Source organism: Bactrocera neohumeralis, chromosome 2 (genome assembly GCF_024586455.1).
Source record: "Bactrocera neohumeralis isolate Rockhampton chromosome 2, APGP_CSIRO_Bneo_wtdbg2-racon-allhic-juicebox.fasta_v2, whole genome shotgun sequence".
Taxonomy (NCBI): domain Eukaryota; kingdom Metazoa; phylum Arthropoda; class Insecta; order Diptera; family Tephritidae; genus Bactrocera; species Bactrocera neohumeralis.
This window is the reverse complement of record NC_065919.1, coordinates 77131103-77147136: the sequence shown is the minus strand read 5'-3', so window position 1 is coordinate 77147136 and position 16034 is coordinate 77131103. Positions and strand designations below refer to the sequence as shown.

At 34.8% G+C, this 16034-nt stretch overlaps 1 protein-coding gene across 8 annotated transcripts in view; it reads left to right on the top strand.

The window, feature by feature from the left end:
• Positions 1-16034, top strand: part of LOC126751528 (cadherin-99C) — a 418338-nt gene that overhangs the window by 314954 nt on the left and 87350 nt on the right. For 3 of the 8 annotated variants that reach the window (XM_050461864.1, XM_050461865.1, XM_050461863.1), the window contains one exon: positions 1586-1759. The exons of the other annotated variants lie outside the window; for them this stretch is intronic. In XM_050461864.1, coding sequence (XP_050317821.1) covers positions 1732-1759 — 28 coding nt within the window. In that variant the 5' untranslated portion in view covers positions 1586-1731. The remainder of the gene's footprint in view (positions 1-1585; positions 1760-16034) is intronic. 8 annotated transcript variants of the gene reach the window in all.

Here is a 16034-nt window from a genome sequence, read left to right as displayed (position 1 = left end):
AACTTCCCCATATTTTCGATATAAAAAAAGAATAAACATTAATTCAGACAGATTCGAAAATGTTTTTCTTATAAGTGTACAAGTCTGATCTTTATCTCACTCTTTTTCACTTTTCTATGAAAATTTTGTTTATGCATCGCAGTTTCAATTTAAAAAGGCTTATCTCGGACCATAATATGACCTTTATGACCAAACTACAAAATAAATACTACAAATGATTCTAATATCGGACAAAAGAGTTCATTAAGATCATTTTTTATCTTTCTTTGTATCACAAAAATAATTATTCCTTAACAGTTTCAAAAATTAGTTCAGTTGGAATTTAAAAGTCGAGGATATGTGCAATTGAATAAAAAAAGTATTATTTTTCTATGCAACACACACGTAAACACGTAAGAACAATAAGTGTGTGCCAGATTTTTCTGATAATGATCGAAGTCGAGATCAGCTGATCCGTAAGAATTTTATTTCCGCTTCCCGTGCGATTTTAACTTACCAAAAATTCAAAGATTGTTTCGAGTAGTTGCATATTTCCTTTTACATTTTTTCGCTTCATATATATTTTTGTGCAGTTCTCGTCATTTATATTATTTAACTAGAGGACCCGTCCATGCTTCACTTTGGCTGATACATAGATGACTACTACTATCATCTATATGATTTCTATTAGTTGGATTATAACTATTAGTTAATGAGATATAGCACTTTTGTGAAGCAACTTGTGTTAGTTTACAAAAAAATGGATCATAAAGCATTTCGTGTGCTAATAAAGCATTGCTTTTTGGGGGAAAATACTGTTGAATTTGGGCTCAGGGAAATCCACCGTTGAAAAGATATTTGCTAAGCTGGAAACAGGCGAATTGAGCACCGAGGACAATGATGCTCTAAAGATTCGAAAGCTATGTGCAAAGTGGGTGCCTCGCCAGTCCATAATCCAACAAAAGCAACGAATAACTGATTCTGAGAACTGTTTGATTGCTCTTTAATCGTATCAAAACCGAACTTTTACGTCGGTGTGTGACAATAGCAACATAGCTCCATCATTTCCCACTGGATTCCAATCGGCAGTCATTCTAGTGGACTGCACATGATGAACCGGTTCCCAGGCGTGGAAAGACGAAAAGGTCGGCTGAAAAGGCTGGGTATCAGTCTTTTGGGATGCACGTCAACGACTGATTACTGAGCCATTTATAATATATTTCACTGCGTATTTGGTTGCAGTTCTTTTCTACTATTCCAAATACTTAGGAATTGTATTATTTTTGAGGAAGAATCTGTTTAAAATTGTACGCATATATTCAAATGATTCCTACAAACATGAATTTTGAACAAATGCTTATTATTTGAAATTTAATTTTTGTATTTATGAGTTGTATTAAATTTTGACATAAAGAGATAAAAGGTATCCTATGTCCTTATCCTGGTTCTAAGCTACCTCTCCACCAATTTTCAGCCGTTCTTGAGTTATATATGGTGTAACTAACACAACTTTCTTTTATATATATAGATTTAACATCTTTTTGTATTAAATTATTTATTTATAATTTATTTTTTATATATTCATTTATTTTGTTTTTCATTTTAGCCACACAATGTCGCCGCCATACACTTTGAGTCGAAGTGCAGCAGCAAGCACAGCGCGTGCATTATTGTTCTTGTTGTTGCTTAGTTGTAAAAGTTTTGGCCAAATCACAGCTGTGCGAAGTTGAAACGGGACAAACGAATATTATAATGGATATTGAAGAAAGTCGTGGTGATTGTATGCAGAAAATTATAAAATAATTTTTTCGTACATAGAAGTTCACGCTCGACCGCTGGAACAATCTCGCAATCTATTTGCAGAAAGATACAGGGATGTACCTATACATCAATATTGCCGTGAGAACGAGGCTACTAATTACATATACATATATCTATAACAAGATAATATTTATCTAGTGAAGCTAGATGTCACCGATTTTGCAAAGATTTGTAAGAAACCGAAAACAGAATGGTGGAAGGAAGTGACATTTTTACTTCAATCTCCTGTGAATTCCAACTATCAGTTAGTAATGAAATTATTACTTGTAGCATCGATTCAAATCAACCAGATTCCGAGCAACAAAAGAGAGGAAAGGGAGACCAAATAATAGAACTATTAATTACATCCTTAAGCACCAACGCATGAACACATGACTTTGATTATAGTCTAAATTTCGGTTTTGGGATATAAATTGTATATTAACAAAAAATTGTTTAAAATTATATAATAATTATATTAATAATTTAAGTTTCATTTAAAAATTTAATCTTCATTTAATATTTAACCAATATGTAATATTTTTATTTACTATTATTCAATTAATGAATCCATTGATGTTTTAGAAAATTAATTACAATATCAATTTTATAATGATCATGAAAAAATTGAAGAATTTTTTCAAAATCTATTTAATGTTATTGATAAATTGGTTTCAGCAAAAAGCACTATGTTTATATTAAGTCCGCCGAATGCTGGTAAAATTTTGTTTTTCGATACTTTTATTCATTACTGTTTGAATTTTGGACAAGTAGGAAATTTAATAGCTATTGTAATTTTCCTTTAATGGAATGTGTGGATAAAATAATGATATTATGAAATGAACCAATATTGAGGAATCTGCTACAGAAATATTAAATATTTTATTTAGTGGTGATACAGTTTGAGCTTAAGTAAAATATTGTAATGAGGCTGTTATATGTATTATGCTGTGAACACCTGTTATTGTTTTATTAAATAATGATGTTTTTCCACATGATATTGTTTTTAGATCTAGCATGTTTGTACATAAATGGCGACCATGTATTCATTCGAAAAATTAAAAAAAAATCACATCCATTATCTTCATATTTTTTATTAAGAAAATATAATACAATAAAATTATAAAATTTGTAAATCTTTTGTTTTATTCAAAACCAAAAAGTCTTCATCAGTTTCCTCTTGTTCTTCTTCGTCTTGTATAGCATTTCATCCGTTTTCGTCATCAGTTACACCAAACAAAGGCTGACCATCAGTATAAGCTCTATCATAATTTGCACAAAATGAAACTCTAAAGGCCAGCTAACACTCGTTCCATTTCCAAATGCAGTTGAAATATTAAACTTAATTTCAATAGAACATTCTGCTTTCCAATAACATGCACTATTTAAGTAAGTAATGGAGGAAGCTCTAATACTAGCAACAAAGTATCAAACATTATTTACATAATAACATCACTAGATCACATCATCAACTCAACTACGTATTAGTAAAATGTATAACGCCTTTTACGGCGACGACGACGACATGCTGGCCGCTGATTGGCTGACGGGTTTTCCCTCGGCAGCTATCGGCCATGATTAAGCTAAGCATATATTTTCACTTTCTATAAGTTGATCTAACACATGGTGCCACCTTATACGTCTCTCGTGATTAGCTTTTACTAGTTCAAAGATTTTTTTATCGGATCTTACTTTGGCAGATTTGTAGTCTGATATTGTTTTTTAGAATAGCATCTATGATCCTGCATAAAACGGTTCGAATTATAGTTTTGAATAGGTAATGATGGTAGTTCGACAACACATATAAGCCGAGTTCGCTGCTTAAGTCTTTTCGAATATATGGATTACTATATGGATTGCAGGTTAACTCCTTACAGGATTGTTTAAAATAAAAAAAAATAAATACGTGTTTTAGTTAAAACCTTAACTTAGAACTTGCAAGAAGAGAAAACACTGAAAATTGGATTATTGGCAGACATTTTTAGAAAAAAAAAACGACATTTTTTTTTTTCAAAAAGTTGTAATCGATAAAAACCTTCGTTCAAGTCTTTAAAAATTGTATCTTAACGACCTGTGTAAAATTTCATGAAAATCGGTTAAGTAGTTCTCGAGAAATCTTGCCAACCAACTTCAAAAACACAGTTTCGAGCGCACAAGTTCTCAAGGCTGTATCTCCGAAACTATTACTCGGATTAACTTGAAAATTTAGGACAATATTCCAGAGATGTTGTAGAATTTAATAAAAAAATAAAAACGATCGATTTTTTATCGAAACCCATTAACCCATGTAACCCCTTAAGGAAAAAGCAAGCCAGGTTTTAAAATATATTTCTTTTGCGTCAGCATGATAATGAGCAATAATTTTCCACGCATTTTTTGTTAACTTGGATAGAAAAGACTTTATTTTTCTCGCATTTGATATTTGGGTTTCAAAAATGAGAACAGAGAGTCCAGATAACTAAACTTGTATTTGTTTTTTGTCGCATACAACTCTTTTCTCAACTCTACTTGAATTTCCCTTTGAACTAATTCAAATATTCAGGTTCCAGTCACATTAATTTCAAACAGAAAAATTTAATTAAATAAATTTTACAGTATTTGGCAGCTTTATAATGCTCCTTAGATTGCTTTAAAGCACTCAAAACTTATGCTTCCTAAGACGTCTTTGACACATTCTCAATGATTATTTTTATTGCCTCGCAGTAGCCGTTCTAATCACGAAAACATTTTTTTTGTTCAGAAATATGCATGCTAACCTCACTGTACCACTATTCTCTTCATTTCTTCTCGAGTAAATCTTAAGAAAATTCTTTGCTTCTTCACTTGAACACCTTCGACGTAATTATTGCAAGTTGTTGCTATAAATATAGATATAAACATATGCCAATTCCGGTTTTCAGCATGTATATTTTTTACACCTTTATTTATTTCTGCCGATTTTCAGAGTTAATTAAATTTACAAGCGAATTCAGCCATCAGCTGCAGAACGCAACTTTCGCAAGCCACAGCCGGCTGTGTCCGTGCAGACGAGCCAATTCCCCTAGTAATATAATTAAATGATAGCCATTTTTCTTCATCACTTTAAGCGCTAGTCACAGCGCACAAATATTTGTAAATTGTTTGCTTGTTTTATGGCGAGTTTCCACTTTTATTTTAAATCATTCGCCTTTATCGTTAAGGCTCTTATAATTATTTGCAAATGCACGCCACATGTTTAGTAGAGCTAACAAGCATCATTTATCAAAATGGCATAGAAATGTAGCAGCGCACATGTGTGTGTCGATAACAGCACACGTCGACAGCAGCGGGAGCAACTTGCGTCTATCTTGCAAAATCTTCAGATTTACTTAGTGGCAAGTTGTGGTCAAACAACACTTTTCATAATAGTTATAATCAAGTACATAATCGTAAAATGTGTATAATTTTCCATCACTGCGTGTTAAAGCTATTTGAGTTTATCGCTTTTGTAATTCGAAAAAAGTTAAGTATACGCCCTGACCAATGCACGGCAAAGGGCCAGTCTCAAAAATTATCGCACAAAATCAACGCAGCCATTTCATTTGGAGCAATTTCATGCAGCAAATGAACTTATCGCACATTTTTTATTTGCAACAAGTTGCAGCAATAACAACAATAACTATAGCAACAGCTACTAGTCGGTCCATTTCATAAGTTGTTGAGCTGCGTCAACCGCCTTGCCACTATATTAGTCCCAATATATGAATCAGTTTCATTGCTATTTCAACAAGTAAAACAACAAAAAATACAAAAACAACAATTTTCAAGGTGAACTCGAAAGAGCAAGGCAATATATGGCAACATAAATGTTTATATACGCTGATGATGATGATGCGTTGCCAGTTGTTGGCTATAATACAACAAAAAGTGATAGCAACGCTGGAGTGCTGTGCACACTAGATTGCACGTGATGCCGTTTAAAGGCGTCTACCAATTCGCCGCAATTGCATTTGCAAACGTAAGCAAACACACACACGCATATAAGGTCACATACAGTCTTATCCGGGTGGCACCCTTCTTGTGTTGTTTTTCGTCTGCATATCGTGTTGCCGGTTGCCAAGTACTGTAGGTTCAAGCTATGACTCGTATGTTGCAGATTACGTGCGCGTCACTGCTGCCACTATTATTAAACTGTTCTTGCTTTGTTGTTGTGTTATTGTGTGTTGCTTCGCTGTAGCGATTGTGTTGCGATAGCAAAAGCAGATCAATTTACCCTTATGCCCCTGCCACTTCACTGTGGCAGTTGAAGGCGAATACAAATAAAACTCATTCAAAGCATCTAGTCGAAGTGTTACTTTTCCTAGCTATTCTCGCTTATGCTTCCTCGCGCTGCGCCTTAATTGTTGTTGTTTTTACATCCTACAGCAATTGCAGCATTGAAGGTTGTTGCTGTTAGTGTGATGCAGTGAATAACAAAGACAGTGTTATATTTGAATTTATTACTCTAAAATTTCTATTAATGATAAAAACCATCGGCATTTAACTATTCCAAGTTCGTCCTAAAAGTTTCGGAAAGTTTTTTCTTTGATTATATTGCCTACATTTAGGTGTGTTGTGTAAGAGTAAGCCAAATTTAGTGAAGACGCACTCCAAATGAACTGTAAAGGTTTATTTCTCCATTTTAATGAAAATAAAATATATCGTACAATAAAGTCTAAAATCAAAACATAAACGCAGATAAAGTTTAAATTTTTCAGAGCAATATGATTCAACAAAAATTTTACAATTACGTTTGTCCTGAAGATACTATTTCCGGTGAAACTTAATGCAATTATTGTTCCTTCGCTCTTTCTAAATACTATAAAAATTAAACGAAATATTCCTTGCCAAAGTTATCAACCTGTTACATAATTATGAAGATTCAAGAGCCTACATTTTGAAGCACTGTTTACCAATTAAGTATTATATTATTTAGCAAAGTTGCAAGCCTGTTATTTAATTATGAATATTGAAGCGCTTGGGAGACTAAAAACATTATGTGTGCGCGAATGGATTATATAATTATCGGACTTTTAAAAACTATTAGAGCCTAAAATTAAGCTTTTTCAAACATATAATTTATATTTACTTTTTAACTCTTTTGTATTTCAAAAGAAAATAAGCTATAATATTTCAAAGAATTACAGTTTGTTTCATGAATATCAAAATCGTTGGTGATTCTTAATCCTACGAGCTTAAACAACTCACTCTTTTCTGCTAACACTCCTGAATTGTAATAGAATTTCATTTACCCAACTTAACCACAGTGCAAAGGCGGTACCTCGCTTCGTTCATTTCCATTTCCATACATTTTGTTGTTGTTTTACGTGTCCGCCACGCCAACTTTTGTGAATTGCTGCCTTTACTAACAAAGAAAAATCATTTTTAAACAATACTTTGATTGTTATGCCATTGTTGAGTGCTGCAAAAAGATATCGAAAAAAGTGAAACAAACTACAATAACAACAAGAGCCACTAGTTGGTACACAAAGTCTTAGCAGGCAGCAATCTTCTAGAAAACCAACGCATCAGCGCGGATATCTTCAAATTTATTACAAGTATTAGTAATTTGCACACACACACGTGCACATTGTATACAGCGTTGCATTGCGTTTTTGCATCACTGATATTATTGCTATGTTGCTGCCTTCCTTTTAACCACAATGTAAAATTGAATAAGCCATCGGCGATGAAATGAAAAATATTGGCATAATTTGCAGTTAAATTAACAATTGCTTTCAGAGGATTTGCAAGCACACACAAAAACACATATGCATGTTTGTGTTTATGTAATACAGCATTCATATGTAAGTAGTACGCACATGTTGTTGCTCTGCATATGGTTCTATGGTCGGTGCCATAGTAATAGTTATTTGTTGCAGGCGAAAACAATTGTGATAAAGGATAAATGTTGCGATTGCCATTTGCTGCACCAACACGCATACAAATAAGCCTTTTTATATATGTATATACATATTGCCACATATCTGCATATTTTTACTTTTCCATTTAGTTGGTTACGAGAAAATTGGTCTCTCTAGATTTTGGCCTCTTGGTTCACATTGCCTCTGGCGCTTTTAAACAAAAGGGAGTTTTTGAATTGTTTGCAGCGGGAAATTGATACCATTTTTCACTTTTTTCTTATGTTATTGCATTCGCTATTATCTATCGCGCAACTGGCACTTTGCATTTTCTTTCGAAGATGTAAAAATGTATGTAAGAAATTTTCAATAAAAGAAAATACATTTATTGTTATCACAATTTAGTTTTGAAAATAAACTGATAATACTGCCAATACCGTCGGACTGTTTTTTTATGCCCACACGGAGTGCATTAGGCACAATCTACATGCTCCTAAATGGTTTAAAAAGTAATTTGCTTTAATACAACGAGTCCTCTACCTCACAGTAGTTTAAATTTTATTATGGCTCTCCACTTAAAGTGCTAACTGTCTCATACATTTTTCTACTGGAACTATGCACCAAATGCTCGAAAGCAACATTCAAAACACTTACAACACTTACTCGACACTTATCATTAATAACAGCCAAATTTTCTTGGTTTTTGTAACACAAAAAATGTTAAAACCATCATCTCTTTATTCTTGGATAAATGTAAAATCTCTTTTTTGACTAATTTATTTAGATTAAATACAACTTTTTGCTAAACTTAAGCAGGATTGCACATAGCGTTCAAAAAGTCTAAAAGTATGTAGTAAATCATAAAACCCAGTAGTCAGTTTTGTGTTTCACAAGTTCACATGTACTAGCCATATATGTATATACATTACTGTATTCGTTTTATTTCCTTTTTCGATACCAACAATCTTTTTACTACTCTCTTACGAGAATATCATAAAAATATGTACGAACTTACCGCAAAAGTTCATGTAATAAATACGTCGCATTTCTTCGTTTTGCTCTTCGTTTATGCGCTGACATTGTCATTTGGTGGGCCAATAAATATGTTTTACTCGTCGACGGCAAGAGTGTCCTGGTCACACGTGGCGAGCTATTGAACATGAAAGCAAACTCTGTGCGTTGCAGTTGCAGCGAATGTGGCGCATTAAATTACACGTTGTGCGCCAACGAGTCGAACGGTTGTGGCATCATGGAAATTATTGTTGCACCAAATGGTGGAGTGCCTCGCATTACAGCTAGACACAATAAACTCCACGTATACACAGAAATATTGCAAGTAATGGCAAAATGCATAAATAAGGCATTCCAAAGTGCCAAGAGTACGACGGCAGCAAAATCTGTTTGTGCACACAACTCACTTTCGTTAGTTCCGGAGTCCCATCACGAGACACAGTAGACTTCTTCATCCACTGTCGGTTCTTTTGTATTGCTTCATAAGTACCACACCGACCAACATGTGTTCATCGAAGGCGGGAGAAAAACTGTACATTCATAATATAAATGCACAGAAGAAAAATGGTTTCTTGTCGGTTCTTATTAAAAATGCTAGCTGCGGCAGTGTCAGTTAATGACAACCTCGCTGACAGCCCCTGACTGCGGGGACCGCCATCGGTGTGGTGACGCCAGCGTTTATTTTTCGCTAACGTCATTGTCATTAAACACTTTCGCGCACGATGTACATGCCATGTCGTGTTATGCTGTGCTGCACCATGCTATGCTGAGAATCAGTGTTGGACTCATGCCCTCAGTTGAGCAGCCAAGTTATTGTCCTCACCGTCTATTGGCGCTGCCTTTTTGCAATTGTCGGCCTTAATTGTTCCGCCGTCGCTTGTACCAGCGGCGTGGCAATGAAAATTATGTTGAAGTTGAAACAAAAGTTGCATGTCATGAACAGCGTTAGTGCAAAATGTGTTGGGTGCTTCGTAAAGAAATATTTTTGTTGCTCGCCACAGGATTTTGAGTGCCATTGAATTTGAAGAGTTTTTTGTATAAATAATGTAAGTTATTATCGTAGTTTTTGTAACCCATTTTAATTGATAAATCTCTATCAGTTCTCAATACAGCCAATTTAAACAGGAACCATCTTTATTTATATTTTTCATAACAAATAGCTTCGTTTTCTTGCTATTATTTTAGAATGTTCGGTTATAAACTTATAAAAATTCTTTGGTTAAAGAAATGTAACCTCAGTTTGTTAAGCGTTCCCGAACATTCAGTTATCTGATATTGCCTTTCTTAAAGGAAATTTCATACAATTTTTTAACCCCCTATTGAGTCATATTCTTTACTACACCCTACTTACTCTGTAACGATCTTTTGAGGCTGCATTAGATTTTATTTTTGATTTACTCGCAGTCATTCATTAGTTCATTTTTAGGCTCACTGAAAGCTTTTTTGCGCAAGTACTATGAAAGCTCCCTGGATGGCTCAGGTAAGAGTCGAAAATCGAAAATCAAACTTTAATCCAGTTTAGCAATGTTAATGTTTCTCAGGAGCTTACATTATAGTTTTTTGAAGTTTCATAGAAGCTTATTGAACTTTGTGGAAATTAAGCTTTCGGCATTTTTTATTGAGCTTTCTTTATAGCATAGAGAGCTTTTTTTAGCTTATTGAACTTTAATTATTGAAATTAAGCTTTCACCATAATTTATTGAGCTTTCCTTGTTGCAATAAGCTACAAAAACGTTCTTTATTTGTAGCTTTTTTAGCTTTTACTACAATTTGTAGAGCTTTCTTTGTAGCTTACTGAGCTTTTACTATAATTTAAGCTTAATTTATTAAGCTCTCGCCATAATTTATTGAGCTTAGCTTTTGTATAAAGAACTTTTTTGTAGCCTATTGAGCTTTTGTTTTGGTTTTTGGAACTTTAGAAAATATACAAAAATTAGTTTTTTTGTTAATATTTTTCTGATTGTTTTATATGGATTACATTCCTCTAACGAGCTTTTATTATTTTTGAAGTCATATTTGAGTGTCTATTTTAAATGATTCATTACTAATTTTGTGCAAATCGTTCATATGAAGCGATTTAAAACATATTTTAAGGAAAATGGACGCATACCGACATACAAATATCCGCTTAAGGCCGCTCTTTTCAGTCATCTCGCCTGCATGTAAGGCAGTAATCTTTCGTATTACAAGCATTGTTGCAAGCACCACTTTCGTACTTAAACTAAATAGCATTTGCAACACTCGCTGCCATGGTGGCACCGCCCATCGGCCGATTGGCGAGCTTTCATTAAGATTGTTAATTTAAGATCTCTAGCGTAATTTACTTTGCCACGTAAGAGAATATTCGTGATTTAGGTATATATGTGTAAGTGTAAGTGTGGTGCCTTTTACTTTTAATATGAGGAAACGGCAGCGTTGGCGATAAAATAGTTCTGTCGCATTTAATAGATACCGTTGCTGCTCGCAGACGCTGCTAACAAGTGATGTAGCACTTGCCACATTTATGCAAACACTTTTTGGTTTTCGCTATGAGCTGCAACGCTTCGGCGAGTGAAATGTGCGTTCAAGTGAACATTTATGCTTTTGTGTATATGCATGTATATATGTATGTGTGAATATATGTGTATGTTGAGCTGGCGTTGCAGGTATGTGAAATAAACATACATATCACATATACATAAATACCTATATGGCTAATAATGACATGTTGCATGCATTCCAAGATGCGGGCCTTCATATTTCCTGCAACATGCCACAAATAATCAACAGCACAATGCAAAAAAGGTGAATATTAAGAACTTACAATTATCATGTCTGTATGTGTGCGTGTCCATATTTACCTTTTGTTGCAATTTGCGCTTCATAAAACTGTCTCAACGTCCATCATTCCAAGGCGTTCAAATTTGATTTTTACTTGCCACAAACATAATTATACACTCAACCCTGACTACCGTGGTATCAGCGCGGCAATTGTGCATGCAGCGAGGCAGCTAAATTTCCATCAACGGAAACACTACTCGTCGCGTAATTGTATTAAATGAATTGTGCAACACAAGCGTGGCAAGTGCAACATGAAATCATGAGCAAACGTGGCAGCAAAAAGTCTTCATTTAACAGAAAACGCAAAAACAAAGCTTGCAACGAACAAACAGCAGACAATGTTGCGGTGCGGCGCATGCAACATGAAATAATATTATTTGTGGCATCAACGCGCACACACATATACACATATAGAAGATTAAACCACTTTCTGATTGTGGCAGTCATTCCTTGAGACAGCCACGGCTACTAACGTTTCGATCAAACTATCCAATGTTAGAATGTCGAGACCGCGCCAACCGCCATTTAAACGCCACCAAACGGCTGCCCACTGTCGTCCGTCCGCTGCAGGTTGCATTTTGCTCCCTGCCTTTTTCCTCCTGTAATTACAGTTGCTACGCCTTGTTGCGCCGTGAGTGCTGCCGTCGCCGCTCTTGCCACAAAGGTGCCCTTTACACAAACCAAGTGCAACATCTGCATGGCACAAGTTGGAGCAAAGCATAAAAAGATCGGTTGAAGGCAGCCAAAGTGCGGCAGAAAACCCCAAGAACTAAGCAGAAGTTGAATCAAAGCGAAAACAATTGTGTCAGCGCAAAAAGCATAGCAGCCGCAACAATAAGCGCGCAACACATTTTACATGCCACAAAATGTGCTTGCAACTGCGCAGATACAGCTACTACTCCACTAGGCAGCGCGTCGTTGCACGAAGCTATTTACTTGCATGTGTTCACTCCCAATCCTCCCTCCAAAGCTCCACCGTCATTATTTTTATACTCTCGCAACAATGTTGCTAAGGAGAGTATTATAGTTTTGTTCACATAACGGTTGTTTGTAAGTCCTAAAATTAAAAGAGTCAGATATAGGGTTATATATACCAAAGTGATCAAGGTGACGAGTAGAGTTGAAATCCGGATGTCTGTCTGTCCGTCCGTCCATCTGTCCGTCCTTCCGTGCAAGCTGTAACTTGAGTAAAAATTGAGATATCATGATGAAACTTGGTACACGTATTTCTTGGCTTCATGAGAAGGTTAAGTTCGAAAATGGGCAAAATCGGCCAACTGCCACGCCCACAAAATGGCGGAAACCAAAAACCTCTAAAGTGTCATAACTAAGCCATAAATAAAGATATTAAAGTGTTTAAGTTTGTACATATCTCGGAAACTACAATAGCTATGTCAACCAAACTCTTCAGAGTCGTTTTCTTCAGGCATTTCCATATACAGTTCAAAAATGGAAGAAATGGGATAATAACCACGCCCACCTCCCATACAAAGGTTATGTTAAAAATCACTAAAAGTGCGTTAACCGACTAACAAAAAACGTCAGAAACAGTAAATTTTACGGAAGAAATGGCAGAAGGAAGCTGCACCCAGGCTTTTTTTTAAAAATTGAAAATGGGTGTGGCGTCGCCCACTTATGGACCAAAAACCATATCTCAGGAACTACTAGACCGATTTCAATGAAATTCGGTATATAATATTTTCTTAACACTCTGATGACATGTACGAAATATGGGTGAAATCGTTTCACAACCACGCCTTCTTCCAATATAACGCTATTTTGAATTCCATCTGATGCCTTTTCTGTATAATACGAGTATATAGATTAGGAACCAATGATGATAGCGGAATAAAACATTACAATATTTGAATATATGTAAATGACGGATAATGAAATCTCGATTATCACTTTATCATGGGAGAGTATAAAATGTTCGGTGACACCCGAACTTAGCCCTTCCTTACTTGTTCATTTGCTCTTTAATATTCAGTGCCACAATTTCTTTTTTTTTTTGCATTTTTGGACACATATTACAATTGTTGTTATTTTTGTTTTTGTTTTTTCATACGCCACATTTCAGCGGCACAAAACTCGAGCACCGGAGTTTTCTTTTCTTTTCTTACTTTTTCTTGTTGTATTTGCTGGTGTTGTTATAACATTACCTTCGTCGCTACCTTAGACGCACTGCTGTTTTTGCTAACCGAATATTATTGTGTATTATATGTGTATGTGTGTATTGCCGTTGGCTTTACATTTACTTTATTTTTGCAGTTGTTGTTCTATGCTACACTCTTTTTTACCCCTTTGCTACTTGTTACAACTTGTGATTTTAGCTTTAGTTTAGGTGTCTGATATAATGATTATAATTGCGTGGCACGAATAGGAAATTGCTTTGGATTAGGAAGCAGAAAGAAAGGAGGAATTCGTTAGATAGTTGATAAATGAAATAAAGCGCAATATTAGCCGATAATGGGAAATTAAAGCAGCAGGCATTAACATTTTCTAGGAGTACGAAACACACCTTAGGGATTCGGAATTTCAAATTATTTAAATCCATTTTGGTTTGAAGGCTAAAAAACTGTAATTCACAAATGCATTTCTTATAGCATAAAACAATAAAAAAGAAGGTAATTTTTTTCTTGATTGTGATCGGTCAGCTTATATTAGAGTTATATGCTATAGTGGTCGCATATCGGCGGCTCCGACAAATGAGCAGCTCTTTAAGGACAAAGAGAGTTGTGGAAATTTTCAGAAAATTAATTAAAGAGGAACAACAAAAAAAATTTTTAAAAATATTACAAGTAGCACATTTTTATATTTTTAAGTGCGAAAGTATTCCCAGGAATTATTCAAGTAATTAATTATGAATTTTCTAAATCGAAGGTAAGATTCCATAAATTATTTAGTGATAACCAAATAATACACATATATTTAGTTATTTAAGATAGTTTTAAAAATTGTATATAAGCAATGAAAATGTCAAAATAAAACTAGAATGAATAAATTCTCCCTGGATATAAGACTTTTCATTTTCCCCCACCAGCGGTAAGGAATGACAGATTCTCTTTTGAGGTCATACATACATTTTCAGGTATATATATATGTATGTATTTTCAATATATTTAAAAATAGATATTTGTTAAACGTTAAAAATTCCGTTGTTGTCTTGAAAATATGCGGTGGCACATAGCTTGCCAAGCTCGCGAACAAGCCAACAACACCACGCATTTCTAGTGCATGCGCCCGATTTTATTACTCAATGTTCCCGATGCGCAAATTTTATTCATCATCAAATGCCTGAAGGTACACAAAAGCAAAAGCGCTACATTTTTCGCCGTTAATGACCATTCGCTGAAGCTCGGCTTCGAAACCTAACAAACAGGTATAGGTTTATATAATTCTACAAATACCAAATTCAATACTTACAAATGATAAACGAATCTTCAAAAGAACGGCTTTTGTTAACAGTTTTATTACGGTTGTAGAAGGTTTTATACCATTATACCTTACATGTAGTGAGTATTCAGAATTTAGTTGCGGTTATTTCAAAAACTAACTAACTAAACGCTAAAGAACTGAAATTTGAGAGCACCGCAATAATTTTTAGCTGATATTAATGCCATTTAAATTGTGTCATATTTCAATAAATCCGTTATATGTGACCAGGCCATAATCGTCAGTTTCTCGTTATCTCATTAATTGTTCTCCTTTTTTTTTACACCTAAGCCCCCTTTTCGTAGACCAGGTTACGTATGATGCCCAGTCAAACTTCTGTAACCTATACGAATGCACAAATAATTCAGCTATAGAGGTAATATTTTTTTTTCAATAGATGTACTTTTTTCGCAAATTTTTGACAAATCTGGCGTGAGTAGTGTCAAGCTGTCAAGTTCTTTTTGCTCATGTCATCATAGAAAAAACTGAAGCTGCTCGCTTCGCATTACATGGTCTTTAAAAGTTGAAAGACACGACGTTTTCGAGCCAAGTCCTATTCAGCAATCAGGTATCGATCCATATCTCTTCAAAAATGTTACTTGTGAAAACGTAACCGTCAATGGCGACCGTCATCGCGCCACATAAACCGACTATTTGATGCCTGGAGTTGTAACTTGTGATCTCGGCGACATTTGATATCAACAAGACGGTGTCACTTCCCACATATCGCATCAGTCAATGAATTTATTAAGAGAACACTTCGGTGAGCAAATAATTTTTGTCAATTGGACCAATATTGTGTGATATCAGACCATTAGACTTCTTCCTGTGGGGATATGTAAAGTCTAAAGTATATCCGGACAATCCCGCTTCGACTCAGGTTTTGGAGCAAAACATCACGTCTGGCATTCGCCAGCTACTAGTCGAAATGCTTAAACGGTCATCGAAAATTGAACTCAATTGATTGCCAAAGAATGTTCTTTAGAATGATAATAAACATTCCCCATTAAATTTAAAATTTCTGTGTGTTTTCTTAAAAAAAAAGTAGGAGACGTCGAAACGGATCACCCTTTAATAGTTATTTTAAATAACAATAAATCTATTTTGTATTGTTAGAAGACACATCACGAA